The 19,309-nt window shown below is 39.3% G+C and overlaps 1 protein-coding gene across 1 annotated transcript in view; it reads left to right on the forward strand.

The window, feature by feature from the left end:
- Sbf (SET domain binding factor) overlaps positions 1-19,309 on the forward strand; it is an 851,001-nt gene that overhangs the window by 593,672 nt on the left and 238,020 nt on the right. The window contains exon 26 of the mRNA XM_067143032.2: positions 9,919-10,054. Coding sequence (XP_066999133.1) covers positions 9,919-10,054 — 136 coding nt within the window. The remainder of the gene's footprint in view (positions 1-9,918; positions 10,055-19,309) is intronic.

Here is a 19,309-nt window from a genome sequence, read left to right on the forward strand (position 1 = left end):
TTTAAAAGTATTAAAGATCACAATATGAAGATAAAGTTGGAATTCAAGAGGACAAATTGGGGCAAATATTCATTTATAAGAAGGGGAGTTAGGGATTGGAATAACTTACCAAAGGAAATGTTCAATAAATTTCCAATTTCTTTGCAATCGTTTAAGAAAAGGTTAGGAAAACAACAGATAGGGAATCTGCCACCTGGGTGACTGTCCTAAATGCAGATCTTGATTGATTGATTGATTGATTGATTGATTGATTGATTGATTGATTGATTGATTGATTGATTGATTGATTGATTGATTGATTGATTGATTGATTGAAAAGGTGGAACCATTACATAATTTTTATTAATGTTAATTGTGATCTCAGTTCAATACAGACCATAATGAAATTCTTATCTTTCAACTTCCCTATTCCTTAAATGGAAGGCACATACTTGTGTTTTGGAAGGATTGGGTCTGAGTTGGTTCAAATTGTAGTACCTTGACAGATTTCTGAGTCAGATTTCTCTCCACACATTCAAAGCTTCTTGTGTTTGGGGTTAGCAGTTGATTGTTGGTATAAGTGTTGAAGAGAACTGGAACCAAGGCACTCCCCTGAGGTAAGCCATTTTTCTGTGTTGTAAAAAGACTGCACTGACTATGGAGGTCAATAAAAAACCTGTGATTTTGAAGGAGATAAGTCTAATTAGATATAAGTCCTTGATTAGATTGAGCAACTACATGTAATAACTGGTGATTGACAGTGTTGTACTGATACAGGTTGCTGGGCAAGTGTGAGTTCAATAATTGTGAAAACGGTTATTATAGCAAGCATACGCAGTGGAAGATAATAAGGCCAGAGGGTTCTGAGAATGTAGAGTGTGGCAACAATAAATGTAGTTAAAGGAAGTGATTGTTTCAATAATAACAGTTAATTTTATTTCAAGAAATATAGTGTGTACATTTCTGACCAGCAGAGGATAACAACTAACAATTGCAGGAATAATTTCCTATGTGAGTTGAAGATAATTTATACAAAAAAGTTACACCAAGATGCTTAGGTGATTACATTACAAAAAAAGAGGTGATGAAAACAACTTTAGTAAAAGCAGTTGAGCTAGGCCCATACATGTACATACATCTGTGCTGGAAATTTTTACAAACACTAATGTGCGTGGGGGATGTATTTGGAAAATAAGTAAGTGCGATATAAATCTAAATAAGAAAATAAGCCTATTTAACCTGATCAACAATCAAATTCACTAAAAATTGGTAGACAGATAATGAAGTAGAAACTAAGGTTGTTAAATTCTTATTCAAAATATCTTAAGGATTTATATACTGTGAATGATGCAAAAAAATTTAACAAAATATAGGATAGGCTGGGGAATGGAGGAAGTGAAAGAAACCGAGAGACATGACTAGAAAATTTTGTTGTTAGATGCACGAAGTAATGAGTCTAAATCACGTGAGGATTTGCATAATACATTAAACACAGAATGAAAAATAGTGGCCTGTAAGTCAGTGAATCCCCCAACTCCGTGAGCAATGACGAATAGAATAAGAAGAGAAGATATGTCACATTACTTTCTATGTCTCACCCCGAAAATAGTTTCATTAGATGGAGCAGAGATAATGTGCTTGCACATCCAGCAGGGAACGGGCTTTTGTTCAACCTGCTGGGTTAGGCTGATGGCATGTATTTATATGAAAGTGAATTCATTCTGGAAATTACGAGAAATAGAATTGACGTCTGGGGAGTGGGAGATTCAGGTGATTGACTAAGATGGCGGCCAGTATGTGAAGAACAAGAGTGGCAGAAAGTAGTTTCAGAATGAAGTACTGGGGATATGTAAAGTAAGTCTGGAATATTTGTACCACAGTACCCACAGTACAACATCCCCACACACAGTTGTTGTTTTTTTTTTTTTTTTTTGGCCACAGTAACGTAGATCTTCAGTCTTGTTTCTTGTGATGGTGCAGTGTAGTAGGTGGAAGATAGTAAGTTCTTGAAGAAGCAGCAGAAGAAATGGTGCTCCAGAACAGAATATGGTGCAGAATCGTAGGTGGCGCCAACCAGGAGACATTAGCACACAAGTCCGTAGGGAAGATAATATATTACACTGAAAGAAGAAATAACTGAAGCAGCAAAGAAGTCCACAAGGTTCAGTAGCACTCTCAAAGGGAAGAAAGGAAAAGGGGATAAAGAATGTGGAGTGCTCCAAAGAAGGGGGGGGGGGGGGATATTGAGGAAATAACAATAAACGTGATGAATGCCATTTTTCTAATTTTTCCTTCTTCTTGGGTATAAAAGTAAACTCGTGTCCTCATCCCAATGTGGTGCAGCTCTTATTAGGCACACCCCCATTGGAGGTGAGGTGCATGTACCATTTCTACCACATACCAGCCCTCCTGCCATTCTTAAATTTCTGGCAGTACCAGAAATCGAACCCGGGCCCCCGAGGATGGCAGCTAATTACACTAACTGTTATGCTACAGAGGCGGACTCTTCTCTTGGGTATAAGAATTTAACATTAAAATTGAGGAAGAACGAGAGGAAATGGGTGATGCATTAGTGGATGCACAAGCACAGAAAAAGGGTTACGCGAGAGAGAGGTTTTTTCACACATATATATGTCTGTGTTAAGGGAGAGAATGAGAGAGAGAGAGACAGAGAGAGAGATGAACTCTTTACATAAAAAAAGGGGTGGGATGATATATGTGATCTAGGACGTTGGAGTTGGGAGAGCCATATAACAGTAGAGGCTATTGTGGACAAATAATGCGTATATTCTAATCTGAGCATAAAAGAAAGTTGGCAATTAGCATTAATCAGACATGGTCCCGATTGATGGGTGGTGGGGGAATAGCCTAAAAGATAAATGGTTCTAACTGAGATAAATGAGCATGTTTAACATCAGGCAAATCCAAAATATTTTGCAGTAAAACATTCACAGGGGAGGGAAAAACAGGTATGCGGTATGGTCCTGTCCATTTTAAAAAAAGTTTTGCATATTGGCTATTTATAGCCAAACTTTGAGGATGATTCAATAATAAAACTGAATCCCCAAGTTTAAATGTGGGGGGTACACGTTTGGAATTATGCTTCTTATGGTATAATTGCTGTGCTTTGTATAGATTATTCAAGGCTGGTTCCCAGGCTTGTTTTGAAGAGCAAGTTTTGGGAGGTTCCAATTTAAGGAAAGGGGAGAGTGAAGCTCACTGCCCAAAAATAAATTAGCAGGAGTATGGTTAGTTGAATCATTGAAAGTAGAATTGAGAGCAAGTGTTATTAGCAAGTATTATCACAATGAGAGATAGAGGGAACTATTTTTAGGTTTTGATGGTATCTCTCGACTATATTTCCTTCAGGGTAATAAGATGTAGTGAAAAGCTTTTTGATGCCTAGGGAGAAACATGTCATAAAATGGTTTAGCAATAAAAATAGCAGCATTATCTGACACTAGTTTTTGTGGAATGCCAGTAAGGGGGAAAATTTGATTGACTAGAAGATTTATTATGGTAGTGGTAAAAGAATTTCTAATTGGATGGATAACCAGAAATTTAGAGAACCCATCTAATAAGGTGAACATGTATACATTTCTTTTGGATGATCATGTTAGGGGGCCCCCAATATTGTATAAAAAACTTCAGTGAGATAAGAGGGAGGTGCAGGAGAATAAATACCAGGATGTAAAGCATTACGTGGCTTGGCCTTCTGGCAAGATTCACAAGTATGTACGAAGGTCTGGACAGAATCATACATTTTAGGCCAGTAAAAAATAGAAGAAATAATAGAAAAGGGTTTTGAGATACCAAAATGACCTCCAGCAGGGTAGTCATGATAATAGGAAAGAATCATGGGTTGTAATGGCTTGGAAAGGACCACTTTAGGTGTAGATTTTGATGTGGGCTTGTATACTAATAAGGTGTTGAGAACACAAAAGGATCCTTTATAGACTAAGAAATCATTCAGCTCATTTGAGTGCAGTAGGGATCAATGAATTGTCAGCTACGACACGATTAAAAGATGCAGGAAAATTAGCCAGAGAAACAACAGCATTAACATCACCCATGTGGCATGATGGGAAATTAGAAAGGGAATCTAAACCTGGTAAAATATGACAGGTGGCGAAGTGTAACAGAACTAACATCAGACTTTAATGATGGGCGTAGTACAAGTGTGTCTGAACACACAGTGCACCAAACACTCCTAAGGATTAACATCCGCAGCCAACAACCCATACTTGTGCCAATGTTAACACCACGACATTGCCAACTACGACTGAAATGGGCACGTGACCATTGTCACTGGACGTTGGCACAGCAGCTGAGCGTTGCATAGTCTCTCCTTGACACCTGTACTGCGGGACGGAGACAAGCTGGCAGCAGCTCAATTATACTCTGGGGAACATTCATGTGGGCATCCATGGGTCCTTGGGAGCTCGTGCAAGGCACCATGACGGCTGAGTATTATTTTACACCCCTTCATGACGATCATGTTTCCCAAAGGCAGTAGCATTTTTAAACTAGATAATGTGCCATCTCACAAGGCCAAGAGTATGATGGAGTGGTTCGAGGAACAAAGCGGCGAGTTGCAATTGATGTTCTGGCTCCCCAGCTTGCCAGATCTTAAACTGATCAAACACATCTGGAATGTGATTGAACATGGCATCAGAGCTCATCCATCGCCCCCTCCCCGGAATTTACGGGAATTAGGTGACTAGTGTGTGCAGAAGTGGTGCAAACTCCCTCCAGCGACCTACCAAGGCTTCATTGCTTCCATGCCAAAGGTGGACATACCGGCTATTAGGTAGGTGGTCATAATGTTCTGGCTGATCAGTGTATATTGTGTGTCTGTATTTGTAATATGATCAAGTCCATCTGTGTAATGTAATGGTTAGAGCTACTAGCTACTTTCATCGGGGGCCCGGGCTTGATTGCCGATATATGCCAGAAATTTAAGATTGGCATAAGGGCTGATATGTGGTTAAAACAGTACATGTAGCTCATTTCCATTAGGAGTGCACTTGAAAAGAGTTGCACCATCTCAATTACGAGGACATGAGTTCACGTATGTAAAATACTATATTTCTGTGAGCTACTGATATTGTGTAATAGAGGCCTATTTCTGTAATTATATTTGTCTACTGCCTTTTCAAATCCATTTTGTAAGGTTGTGATGGAATACTGTAGAATATGACTCTTTGATCTGTTGTGCAGGATTATATTATTATTATTATTATTATTATTATTATTATTATTATTATTATTATTATTATTATTATTATTATTATCATCATCATCATCATCATTAAGACTATGGTAATAGAATACAATGTGTATCTATTATGATGTGTGTCTTTTAAAGAAAGATGGCCTACTGCAGGTTACTTTGCAAATATAACATTGCTATAATAATTTGCTTGTAATTGTTAACTTATTATAAAGTGTTAAACTGTTTTGCAGATGATACAAATATTTTTTATGTTGGTACTTCTCCTAAAGATCTCAAAGAAAAAATGCAGTATGGCATTAGCTTATTACAAACTTAGCATTTAAACAATAGACTGTCCATCACTCTTAGCAAGAACAACATAATTTTTCACAAGCCCTCATGTCCAACTCTTCCTGATCTTACAGTAACATTATTTGATCATCCTTTACTAAGAGTGCAATATACTAAATTTCTAGGTTTAAAAATAGATAAAATGCTTGATTGAAATGAGCAAGTTCAAAAATGGTTCAGAAACCTCTGCTCTAAACTTTACTTTTGATATTGTATTAGTTAACCCTTTCACTCCAGTTGACTGCTGTAGCAGTCGGGTGGTAGCTGTGCCACGTACCTGGCGGACTGCTGTAGAAGTTAAATTCACAATTAAGTATTTATTATTGTCCACCTAGTCGATACAATGATTGCGTAAGGCAATTTAATGGTTAAAAGTGGTACATGTTTCGTATATTATCAACATCTTCAGCCACATAACACTGTTTAGATGAAAAATATATAAATTGACAAAGTAATGCTTAAGAGGAAGTGTCCTTAAAATTAACATCTTATGTTAATTTTAAGGACACTTCCTTGAATATTTCCACATTTCTAGAAAAACCCGGGCTTCTCCACTTCTTTCTTTCTTCGTGTTAGAAAATTTGTTTCATTAGTAGGGGCATGGGCATTTATTACTGCATATAAATTATGAACATAAAAGATTTCCACCTATTCAATACATAGTTCAATACGGACCAACAACATGAAATTTATAACCCTTGATCACTTATTATTGTATAAATGTTGTTTGTTGTTTTGAAGGTGTGAGTTGCAATTCTTGGGACCAGTGTAGCTAGTGGATGTGCTTTATTCATTTTATGGTGGCAACTTGAGCAAAATAAAATAGCTCTCACGGACCAAACACACAACAACCTCTGCTTGAAAATCAATAAATTATAGAATCTGTTATTTTTAAATTCACTATAAATCCTGTTCCGAATTGGGGATATTGATTCTTAACTCCTCAGTCAGGTATCCCATTATAAATTCTATAACCTTGTGATTCAAAAGCTTCTTCCACTGTGTTTCTCATTTTTTTAAGGCCTACTATTAAATTTTTTGTTTACCTAATTAATCTGTAAAAGTCTTAAGTCTTCCAATTTTACAGAGAGAATTAATATTGTGAGTTGCAATGTAGTTAATTTGTTGATCTGTAATCCTCTTAAGTTTAGTTGGTTGCAAATGCTCAGACTCGTTGCTCTCTCTCATTTGGCTACCCACCGAATCCAAAGTAGCCTTCTCCTGAAGTCTGATTGGACAGGACGGTGTAATTATTTTTCTAAAAGACTTTGCTCTATTGACTATCGAAGGTAATGAACCTTAAGTGGAGCAACCTCCGATTTACAACTATGGTTGTTAACCACAGAGGTTGTTGTGTGTTTGGTCTGCAAGAGCTATTTTTTTCACTCAAGTCGCATGAATAAAGCACATCCACTAGCTACACTGGTCCCAGACAGTGAATAATAATAATAATAATAATAATAATAATAATAATAATAATAATAATAATAATAATAATAATCTGAAGACAACACTATAAACTGATTGAATAAATGCATGGAGCTTATAGCAACTCTCCAGTTATTTGGTGTAGTTCCTTCATGTATGTGTATGTACAGTCCTCAGTCTGAAGGCTGGTTGGATCCTCAACAGCTCCACTATTAGCTGTAATAGATGACCTAGTCATCAGTGATAGAGGCATACTTCATATAAACAGTAATCAAATAATTACTTCATATGTGGTACTACAGTGTATTCCGACCCATCATTGCCTTCAGGATATCCCCACAAATGTTATCAATTTCAGCTGCTTTTCAGCTTTTCAAGTTAATGCATCTGTTTGTAAGTATATTTATGATAAGTAAATTTTAGTACATTGCTTGCATTACTAACCACCTCTACCTGACATTGTAGAAGTCCAGTGAACATGATGATTGTGATATGACATGATGACAAACTCTTGATTCTTTTTAATAGTGTAGTGAGTTGTTTGAATTCTTATGCAGTTTTTATATATCTAATGCTTTGCATTATTTGAATGTATTCGTTCTTCTCCATTCTTTGTTCCATAGTACTCTTTTATCTTATTGTTGTGAGCCGATACCCACACCCATATCCTGGAAAAAGAGGACAAAAGAGAGAATTAATACGGGAAACGCGAGGAAACGAGTGCGTTAATAACACGAGGTCCGCTAATCGGGATAGGGATAGGTGACAACATACATATCAGCCTTGAACTGGAGATCAGTCTCTTAATAATAATAATAATAATAATAATAATAATAATAATAATAATAATAATAATAATAATAATAATACCAAAGCACTAATGCTACTATGTATTAAATGCAAGTTAGCACACAAATTCCCAGTTTATTGAAAAAGTAAATTAAGAGGAGAAAATTAATCAATGAAGCATTCAAGTAGGATATTGAGAAGAAAATGTTTAAAGGAGTACATGCACACTCAGCACAACATCCAAATTTTTTTCAGCCAGGCTTCCCACTGAATTGTGAATGGTAACAAAGCTCAAGTCAGAACGTCCAATTCCACAATACACTAATGCTTCTCTCACAATTTTTTCCCGAAAACGCCTACATAGTCGATGTTTACTTACATATATTATTACTCTTAGTTCATTATAGCATTATAAACCTCCATGGCTGGAAACCACTAGATTGCACACATCAATAGTCAAGTATCGCAGAAGAAAAAGAAAAAGTAAACCGGGACTGAGAAATAAAATGACTGCTGTAGGAATCAAAAATAAGTCAAATACAATGCCCAGTCAGGTACAAGCAAAAATGAAAGAGCGATATAAAAACATCACGTGAATTAATAAGGACAAAATATGCATAATATAGTGTGGTTTCTGCTCCATCCAATCCATACACACAACACCCACGCACGCACAACCAACCACCTGAACACAATAATAAATATGTGGCGCAGGCCATCGGTCCGCCCAAAGAGTAATTTCACTCACAATGGTCTCCCCATCAAGCCAGGTTACCAAAACAGACTGCCTCAATATAAGGGACACAGTATTCCGTAGAAACGAGAAGCATCGAACACAAGGTTCATATGATAGGCAAACTCAATAAGGTCATAATTCGTACAGATCCAATTTTACAGGTTCTGACACGAATGACCAACACTCATGTAATCGAAGAATAAATGTAGAGGCACATAAATTCGAAGCACTGGGACTGTACATCAGATATGCAAATAACACGCCCGACACATCTACACACACACAACCGTGCACTCAAGGACTGAACAGCACGCACCAAAAGGTAAAATAAAAATGCGCGTACCTGAGAAATATACAAGAATGATAAAATAGTCAGATAGGGATAATCACAGTTTAAATCTGCTAAAAGCCTTCAGATAGGTCAGAAAAGTGGTCTCGTTTAGTGTGGAGTCCATTTTGTTGTTTTTACTACTCGATCCCATTTAAAGAAAGCAAGAAATAACCACCATTACCTCATTTCGACAGGAAGCAAGGCCTGGAAATTAAAGATGGCATAGCACTGCCATCTAACCACAAAACTCGGAAATATTGAGTTTTGTAGAGTGACTGAATTAAGCATAAGACAGATATACAGGTTCGAGTACCAGAACACGAGTAATAAATAACAGAACTAATTGCACAGACTATTTTAAACTCTCAAAAAGCAAACTCAAGTTATAATAATTCCACCCAAAGGTTCATTTATATTTTCTTGTATTAAGGTTCATCAACTTTGCTTTTGACAATGTTTGGATGCATCTAATTGCCCTGTCTTTGAAGAATGAATTCTCAAAGCAGCTACGAGTGACGAGTCTGATAAACACGATCTCGTAATGCATTTGTTGAAATTCATTAAAGAAAATAATAGTTCACAAACATAGGCATTATAAAATATTGCAGTTGATTGCAGGGTAAGTGAATGAATATGAGGAAATTCCCGTGGATTCAAGCTCATATCAAAGATAATGAGGGTGTCCTTCAATGGTAATACTTGTATTTCAGGATGTTCTCTAACTGAAGTTTAATCAATTCTAGTTTCAATTTATTTGAATCTGAGTACCTTTTGTCCATTCTTTAAAAAAAAAAATGAATGAAAAATAAACGAGTGATCCTCTCTTCTTCCTACTTGTATTTGACAATACGGATATAGTTAGGGAGGCCTCCACTTGGTCTGTCTCGCCCAAGACGTGTTGCAGTAGAGGGAGGGACTAAATATCATGTGGGCTGAGGTTTGGTTCACCATGAACTGGGGTGGTGGCAGAGCCGTAGCACCACAACCACTGTGGTGTGAGTTGGATTGGCTTGATATATATAATAAACTTCTTTACATTGATACTTTCTGGTTGGTAAATGAATTTTCAGTGAGTCTGAAATTTTTCAGACTTATTGAATCTGCAGAATGGCTGCAACAACTTCAGAACATCATGCAGTTGGCAGGAGCAGTAGTTGATCTGCTAGATGTGCAAGGTTCATCTGTTACGATCTGTCTTGAAGATGGCTCAGATATAACTGCACAGGTGAGTGACACTTTTGGCATTTTAGAGGACTTCTTTTCCTAGTTTTCATTAACTCAATAACTGTTCTAATGTATTTTCTGCTCTCAAGGTCTCTTTGCTGTATTCTTACAGCGTTAATCTTCTGTGAATAGTCTCTTTCATTGAAACCTTCTGCATATGTCTCATTTCAGTCTCCTAATGCAGATGTATGTGAGCTACCCAGCTTGGTTTCATAATTTCTGGAATCATTATTGAGCTCGCAGGACTAATGGAAATAACCCTGCTGGCTTAGGGCTGGTTCTACCTTCTGCAGGTCATGTAATGGCTAACTTGCCCTCCATGAAAAAAGCTTATTTCGATTCAAACACTCTTGGGTGCATGATAAGCTTTTGTTACCTGACAGGTAAATTCACTCACTTCGAGGGTCAGTTTTTTATATATCCTCGGAAATGGCATCGGCTCATCCAAAGTTAGTGACCCCAGGGATGCTGAAAGAAAAAAGTAATTCCTTACCCTGGCTAAAAAATCCAAAATAGTGTATTTACGAAAGTAGAATGAAAGATTACTTAAAAATCTTGGAAATTCTTATCAATCAAACATTAAAATTGAAGTTGGGAATTTTCATCGATTCAGTTGAAGTGGAGATGGTGATGTAGAATACCAAGAGAATCTTCGATAATTCCCATGAACGCACTCTTTAGTGAATTTAGGGTAATCCCATATCCTTTCGGGTATTCCATATAAATATAGAGATGTCTCCTCTGGTTCCAAACAGTAAACCCACCCCTGTCCATTTGTTATGCTGTATGTTGTAGTGGTTAGATAGTTATGGCTAACATGATTCATAAATGGACTTAGTTTCCTTGTCCACCTCATCAGCCTGGTTTAGAAATCTCCCAAATCGTATACTTGGGTCTAGAACCATCGCTCTGTTGCTGGAGTCACGATTGATGGTAACAATATCAGCCCTTCTCGTGGAGCCATCAGTTGATATACAGTGGATTTTCTCGTCTATTTTCCATTTTAAAGACTTCTGATCTGTGGCCAATAGAGCCCTCGCTCTATGGTGTCTTGCATTTATAAACAGTTCACCTTTTGAGCAAGATTCTAACACATATCCTAGTTTCAAGCCAGCTGTAATCTTGAGACTGACAGCAGGAAGTGGTGGTCATCTCCTGAGCTCTGCAATTGCTGAGATGTTGCTGGACATTTTTAGGGCATTGGCCCTTAAAAATGTCAGCATACACTTGAACCTCTCAACATGTGACTAACCCAAGATTGAGAAGGCAAGTCCTGAGAGCTGAGAATTGAAAGGATGATATAGCCCTAAGCCAGTTTTATTGAAAACAGTTTTCATAAGCAGTTAGGTTTGTAAACACTAGGGGAACCTACCATCAAAGTAATGCATAACAGATATCACAGATGGTACCACAGTGAGATCAGGCTTTTTTCATACTAATTTAACCCCCTGTGGGTGGGGGCCGCAGACAAAGAATACACCCATGGTATCCCCTGCCTGTCGTTAGAGGTGACTAAACAGGGCCCCAGGGGCTCTCGTCTTGGGATCGTGGGTTGGCGACCTCGGGGCCCTTAGCTGAGTCCTGGCGTTGCTTCCACTTACTTGTGCCAGGCTCCTCACTTTCATCTATCCTGTCCGACCTCCCTTGGTCAACTCTTGTTCTTTTCCGACCCCAACGGTATTAGAGCATTCAAGCCCTGGGGAATCTTTCATTTTCAAGCCCTTCATGGCCTTTTCCTTTTTTTGTCCGTTACTTCAATTTTCGAAGTGACGGATCAGTACTACTTTTTTTTTTTCTCTTTGTCTATCCCCTGTGGGTGGGGGACGCAGACGAAGAATACACCCACGGTATCCTCTGCCTCTCATAAGAGGCGACTAAAAGGAGCGACCAGGGGATGATCAAATTAGAACCATGAAACTACTTGTGATTAGTACCACCACGTGGGGAACACCAGGGGTCGCTTTTACTTGCGTGTAGTACCACTATGTTGGGTACCAAATAGGTTTCTGATTGGTAGCAAACGAGGGCTTGACGGCTTTTACAGTACCTGTGATTAGTAGCACTATATGAGCGACACCAAGTTGTGAAGGAACCCATGGTTCTGGCTTGCCTATGATTAGTACCCACTGTATGAGGAACACCACGGGATACTATGAGTCCGTGTGGTTAGTACGCTTATGTGATGAACACCATAGGTTTGCGTTGCCTGTCAATGGCGCCGCAATGTGCGAAACACAGTAGGTTGCCAGTGTTTCGCCCTCGTGTGCTAGGTTGGGCTCATCAGTTGGTACCTAGCACACCTACCAAGATGCATGGCTAGTGCATACCGTGGAGGCCACTGCGTAGACTACTTGAAGCCACCGCCAGTGCCAATGCACTATAAGAGACATGGGTTGTAGATAGGGGTGGTCCAGTGCTCCATACCCCATTCCGTCGTCATTTGCTGCCACTTCCTCGACGTAACTGACTCCCGTTGTCTGACAAAATGCACCGTGGATAACTGTAGCAGCTGATTACCTCATCTTGTAGCAGGCTGTTGATGCGTCCCGTTGTGGCTTCAGGTTATTATTATTTTACATGTAACTAATGTCATGATTAAACCCGTATTGAAATTTGCTATAAATATAGTGATTATTTTAATCCACCTATTCAATACAAAATTGGTTTTGTGTTGCTAGTTCATAATACAACAACACGAATTTACAGGGACATGTTTCGCTTTATTTACAAGCATCTTCAGCCTACATAATTGTCTCAAGGTTAAGACTTGTCATATTTGGATTGTTTTTACAAATTTTTTGCTTGAGTATAAATCCATATTTAGTAATAATATCTAAAAAACATAGGAAATATGTACACATTGAAAGTATGACAATATGAATTACAATGTTGAATTGAAGTAACCCTTAATTCTAAAATACATTGACGTCCAAAACATAGCAACTACAATTTAAAAATTTGGTTAAAATTGTTTTCACAATTACAGTGTTGAATTGGAGTAACCCTTAATTCTAAAATACATTGACGTCCAAAACATAGTAACTACAATTTGAAAATTTGGCTAAAATTGTTTTCACAATCCTGTGATTGATTGAATCAACTGTAATATGGCTTTAAATTTGAGTCATAAATATAAACTGAAGGTTAAAATATAGGAGCCATTTTTTTCTAAAATCCATTGATTTCTGGAACACAGTAACTTCCGATATTGAGAATTTGGTTAATAATTGTGATCTCCAATGCAATTATTTAAAAACAACTATGATTTGACTCCATGTGTAATTTGAGTCGAAATTATATTCTAAAAATTAAAATCTTGGAACCGTTGGAGACCCGCTTCTAGAATTTTCGAGGCTTGCTGCAGTTTGGTGATTTGATCAGTGAAAGTATTGGAATAATTAGTTCTTGTTTATTGCGACTTGAATATCCATTGGTGGCAGATTGTATTAATGTAGTTGTAGTTAAAAGGAGGGAGAGCTTCTATCCAAATCTTGAGTAGCTGTTTATGTATCTTTCGAGGTAATAGAATGAGTGAAGCATCCCTTTGACTGCTGCTAAAAAGTCTTGTGGTCTTTCTTACGTTACTGTGACTCCTTAAGGAGTAGAACCACAACAGACATTAGTCCTATATTTTAACCTTCAGTTTATATTTATGACTCAAATTTAAAGCCATGTTACAGTTGATTCAATCAATCACAGCATTGTGAAAACAATTTTAGCCAAATTTTCAAATTGTAGTTACTGTGTTTTGGACGTCAATGTATTTTACAATTAAAGGTTACTCCAATTCAACATTGTAATTGTGAGAACAATTTTAACCAAATTTTTAAATTGTAGTTGCCATGTTTTGGACGTCAATGTATTTTAGAATTAAGGGTTACTTCAATTCAACATTGTAATTCATATTGTCATACTTTCAATGTGTACATATTTCCTACGTTTTTTACATATTATTACTAAACATGGATTTATACTCAAGCAAAAAATTTGTAAAAACAATCCAAATATGACAGGTCTTAACCTTGAGACAATTATGTAGGCTGAAGATGCGTGTAAATGAAGCGAAACATGTTCCTGTAAATCCATGTTGTAGCATTATGAACTAGCAACACAAAACCAATTTTGTATTGAATAGGTGGATTAAAATAATCACTATATTGTAAGCATTTGTGGCTTCAGGTATCGGAAAGACCTCAATCCATCTTGTGAAGTGGTCGGTGATTAATAGGAGTCCTGTTTTACACCGTGGCGTTCTAGGGTAAGAACCCATCAAGTCCAGCGCAATGACCTCCCACGGGCGTTGTGGCCGTCTTCCTCGTTGGCTGGAATCTGCCTTAATGTTGCTCGCCTTGGTGCAGGCACAGATGTAGCACCCCTTCATGTAGTCGAGGATGTCTTTCTGCATGTTGACCCAGAAGAATCTTTGTCGGATGGACTGAAATGTCTCTTCGCCTCCTGGATGTTCGGCTTCCGTGCTGTCGTGGAACTTCTCGAGGATGTTTGTCATGTCCTCTCTGGGGATCACCACTACTGCAGGCCTGTCGGAGAGGTGCGACCTGTACATCAAGAGTCCTCCGTCAACCCGGAAGTTGTTCTAGCCATCTTGAATTCCCTCGGGACAAGTCGACTATCGGTGTTCTGTCTCCTAATCCACTGTGTACCGGGCGAGTTGGCCGTGCGCGTAGAGGCTCGCGGCTGTGAGCTTGCATCCGGGAGATAGTAGGTTCGAATCCCACTATCGGCAGCCCTGAAGATGGTTTTCCGTAGTTTCCCATTTTCACACCAGGCAAATGCTGGGGCTGTACCTTAATTAAGGCCACGGCCGCTTCCTTCCAACTCCTAGGCCTTTCCTATCCCATCGTCGCCATAAGACCTATCTGTGTCGGTGCGACGTAAAGCCCCTAGCAAAAAAAAAAAAAATAATAAAAAATCCACTGTGTCATGATCCTACAGGGCTTGACTTGTTGCTGCCACTGTTTGATCACTCCCAGATCAAGTTCCTTCTTGATGGTCATAAGGACAGGTTCCTTAGGCTCACTCCGGTGTTTTTGTCGGAACTCCTTCTCGACAGTGGTCTCCTAGGTTCAGGTTCCATCGCCGGGTGCCTAGATAAGCTGTCTGCTCCTATGTTCATCGGTTCTGGGACGTGATACACATCGAGTTCAAATTGTGTGATTAACAGAGCCGATCGCATCAATTTAGATTTTTAGCCAGATACCGAGTTCAACCATTTGAGAGCCGTATTATCGGTGTAGGGCTGGAACTTCCTTCTCTCCAAGTAGCCTCTGAATTTGCCTATGGCCCATACCACCGCTAAGGCTTCCTTCTCGGCAGTGCAATAGCGTTGTTCGGTGGGAGATAGTTTTCTGCTGGCATACTCGATGATGGCCCTTCCGCCATCACTCCTCTCCTGGAATAGCACTGCTCCTAAGCCAGAGTCACTGGCATCCGTTTGCAGGCACATCTTCCATTGAGGATCGGGATAGGCTAGACTGGGAACGTTGCATATCGCAGCCTTAATGCCTTGGAATGCTGGCTCTTCCTTGCTGGGCCATCGAAACGGGTGGTTGTTACCGAGTAGATCGGTGAGTGGTATTGCCTTCTCTTCAAAGTGTGGCACAAAGCTGCTATACCATCCACACAAGCCAAGGAGAACTGACGTACTTGTCGCTTGGTCCGCGGGCGTTCAGCTTCTTCGACAGCTCGATTCTTCTCCGGTTGCCTTTCTAAATCTTCAGAGGTTAGGTCATAGCCAAGATATTGTACGCTTTACTGGGCGAAGTGGCACTTCTCCAGTTGACAAGTCAGTCCATGAATCTTCAGTCGTTCCAGCACTTTCCTCAGATGTACAAGGTGTTCTTGAAAATTCTTGCTGTGAATTAAAATGTCGTCGAGATACACTTGGCAAAAATCTCCAACATATCCTGATAATACCGTATTGCATGAAGGTGGCAATAGCATTCTTCAATCCAAAGGGCATTACTGCAAACTGGTACAATCATCTCGGTGTCATGAAAGTGGTCAGTGGTCTGGAACTTTCCTCGACGTTCACTTGCCAGTAACTGGAATTGAGATCCAGCGTGCTGAAAATTCTAGACCCACTTACTTGTTTCAGTGAGTCTTTCAGGTCAGGCATGGGGTAGGCATCACTAACAATCTTCTCATTCAACCTGCGGAAGTCCACACACAGTCCATACTCCCCATTCTTTTATTCTTCTTATTCTTCTTCTTCTTCTTCTCCTTATTCTTATTCTTCTTCTTCTTCTTCACTAGAGCGATATATATGAAGCCCAACAGGATGTAGAAGGTTCGATGAGACCTTGCCCTCCATCTCTTGAATCTTCTCGATAATGAAGTTGCGCTTATCCGGGATGATTGGATATGGACGTTGCTTGATGGGTGAGGAAGCGCTGCATTCAGTGGTGTGTGTTACCATGGTAGTCCGTCCTATTTGATTGGTGATGACTTCCGGAAGGTCCTTTAATATGTGTCTCAGCTCCTTTTCTTCACCCGGTCGAAGATGTGTTAACTGGATATCACCCAGGTTTACGTCTACTTCCGTATCTGTGTTAGTTTGGAGATTTCCATCGTGCCAGGTGACCCTCAGACGTCTGTCTTTTCCCAAAAATACTTCATGAGCTGCATAGTCTAGGATCACCTTGTATTTCACCAGAAAGTCATCACCTAATATGATGTCAAGTATCAGGTTCTAAATCACTGCAACATCAATTACAATAGGCATGTTCATGCATTTAGCAATTAGGTTAGTATGTCCTTGGATATAATAGGTTACCCTGTCCTCTGCTCCCACTACCCTTCCAAGGTGGTGAGACTTCATAGGCCGTAGTAATCTGGCAACAGTCCCGTTGACAATTGAGTGGCTTGTTCGGCTGTCGAGTATTGCTGAAAAATTCTCATTGCCAATCCTTAAAATGATAGCTGGGCAGGGTTGGCCTATTCTACTCACTATCTGACCAATCACTCTCCTACTTGACCAGGTTGGTTCATCTGTCAGGTCTTGAGGCACCTTCCTGTTCCTGGTCCCATCCCCCCTTAACCCAGAATGGGTTGGACATAGTTTCTCCGACGTTAAGGCTGGGCACTTGTTCTTTCAGGTGTCCCACTTGTCCACACTGGTAGCACTTCATAACAGCACTGGTCTTTTCCATAGCTTTGCTCTTATGTTCCTCCTCCAGTTGGGCGATGATTCTGCATAGATCATCAAAGGATACTTTCACTAGGGGTCGAATCTTATCGTGGAGTAGCTCTGTGATATCTGATAAGATCGTTTTCACTTCCTTTCGGATGCAGACGCATGAAGAGTTGGTACTTCTGTAAAACGAAGACTGTAGCTCTCATGCCAGTGGGTTGTGCCTCAGTCAGTAGCTTCCTTTTCACGCAGCTCATCACCCCTTCGGAATTAAACCTAGCGAGGAATTCCCTCTTGAAGTCCATCCTATTTAGATTTAAACCCTTCAAGTTGTTCCACTAAGTAGCGGCTTGCCCCTCAATCGCGGTGTGACTAGTTGCACGAAGATGTCCTCAGAAAATTAGTCATTCTCAGTAGGTTGACCGATCCCTCGACGAAAGTAGTCTGCTTCTCCCCCAGTTGCCCATGGAATTCCGGAAGCCTCTCTATAATCACCTTCGGGTTCAGGTGTCCTGTATTGCCGGCTAGTTTTGAGGGGGTTAGAGGTGTGGCGGTACATCCTGCTTGAGTCAGTCTATTTTCTACTGCGTGGAGGATGCTTTCCCTTATATTCTGCACTTCTCCCTTGATGGTCGAAATTCAGTTTTCTATCCTTTCTTCAACAGCAGAAATACGGCTCCCAAGATGTCCCTCGACTGCAGATAATCAGTTTTCAAAATTTCCCTCGATGATAGAAATCCTCCACTCAACCAGTTGTTTTATTCCAGAAACCTGGATTTCCACCCCATCCTTGCGGTCCAAGATATATCCCCTTCCAGCTGGCTTACTCTACTATCGATCTGGTCAACCTGTCCCAGTTTTGACCTGATGTCCGATATCTGCTGCGGTAATCGATCGGTGACATCCCTAATTTGCGATGAAATTTTGTCATTTACGGTTGAAATTTTCGATTCTAGGCCCTGTTCTACATTGTAAACCTGTGTGTACACTTGTGCTATCTTTCTGGTTAAAACTGAGTTAGCTTAAGAAATTTCACCTGAAAGTTTGTCATTTATTGGCTGCATCATGGTCATTAAGTCTGAACACATTTTAGGGATATTTAAGTCTTCTTCTGTCTCGGAATTTTCATCGACTTCGATGAAAATCTTTTCAGGATCTTCTCTGTCTCCCTGAGATCTACCTGTAGTCACGCCTGTAGGGATTAATTCTTCCTGTTCGTCGGGAGATTCCTCTTGGTAAGTTCGTCTTTGAGCTGTTTGAGTGACATATTCACTAGTATGACTTCCGTTATGATCTATACACTTGTATTCACTCATAAATTTTTATGTCCTCGTCACGGTCGCCAGTTAATGTACCCACAAAGACACACACGAGATGCTGTAAGTTGGTACAATTATTTTATTCACATTTATTTACATATATTTACAAATTAAACACACACATAACCTTATTCACAGTATCACAAACAAAACACTTCAATCCGAGATCATCAATAAGGCTGCCATTTTAAAACAATTGAATAACACAGCACATAGAGGTTACAACCCTGAACCACAGTTGAAACAGATGACTACCGAGTGCCTACATCGGCATGTCAGCCTAACCACAACTCGTGTTCATCAATGAAACAATATCTCTCCGTTACCGTCAAGACCACCTCCTTATATATGTGCCTGGCCAGGCTTCTAGAAAGCTACATTACAAAATATACCTTTTGAAAAATTCGAGAGTGCCCAATACATAGAAATAGGGTACAGAATATTCTCAGTCATTCTCGTCTACCTGTTACCATTCTGGAAGTTACAGTGTGTTTCGCAATTATGTATTACATGTAAGAATAATTTAAATAATATTAATTTACAGGTATATTCATTAACTGAACTCACATAAATATTTATGTACAACACATGTTCCATGACATAACCTCACAAACAGCGTGATCATAATAGTACATATGATGTAATAATAATACTAAATGGATGTAACCCTTCATAGCCATACATAGAAGTAATAATAATGATAACCATAATTGTAAAATAATAATAATAATAATAATTCAAGCTCAATATTTGCATTAGTTACTCATGGGTGAGAGAATATTGTTTT

Source organism: Anabrus simplex, chromosome 3 (genome assembly GCF_040414725.1).
Source record: "Anabrus simplex isolate iqAnaSimp1 chromosome 3, ASM4041472v1, whole genome shotgun sequence".
In the NCBI taxonomy this organism is placed as follows: domain Eukaryota; kingdom Metazoa; phylum Arthropoda; class Insecta; order Orthoptera; family Tettigoniidae; genus Anabrus; species Anabrus simplex.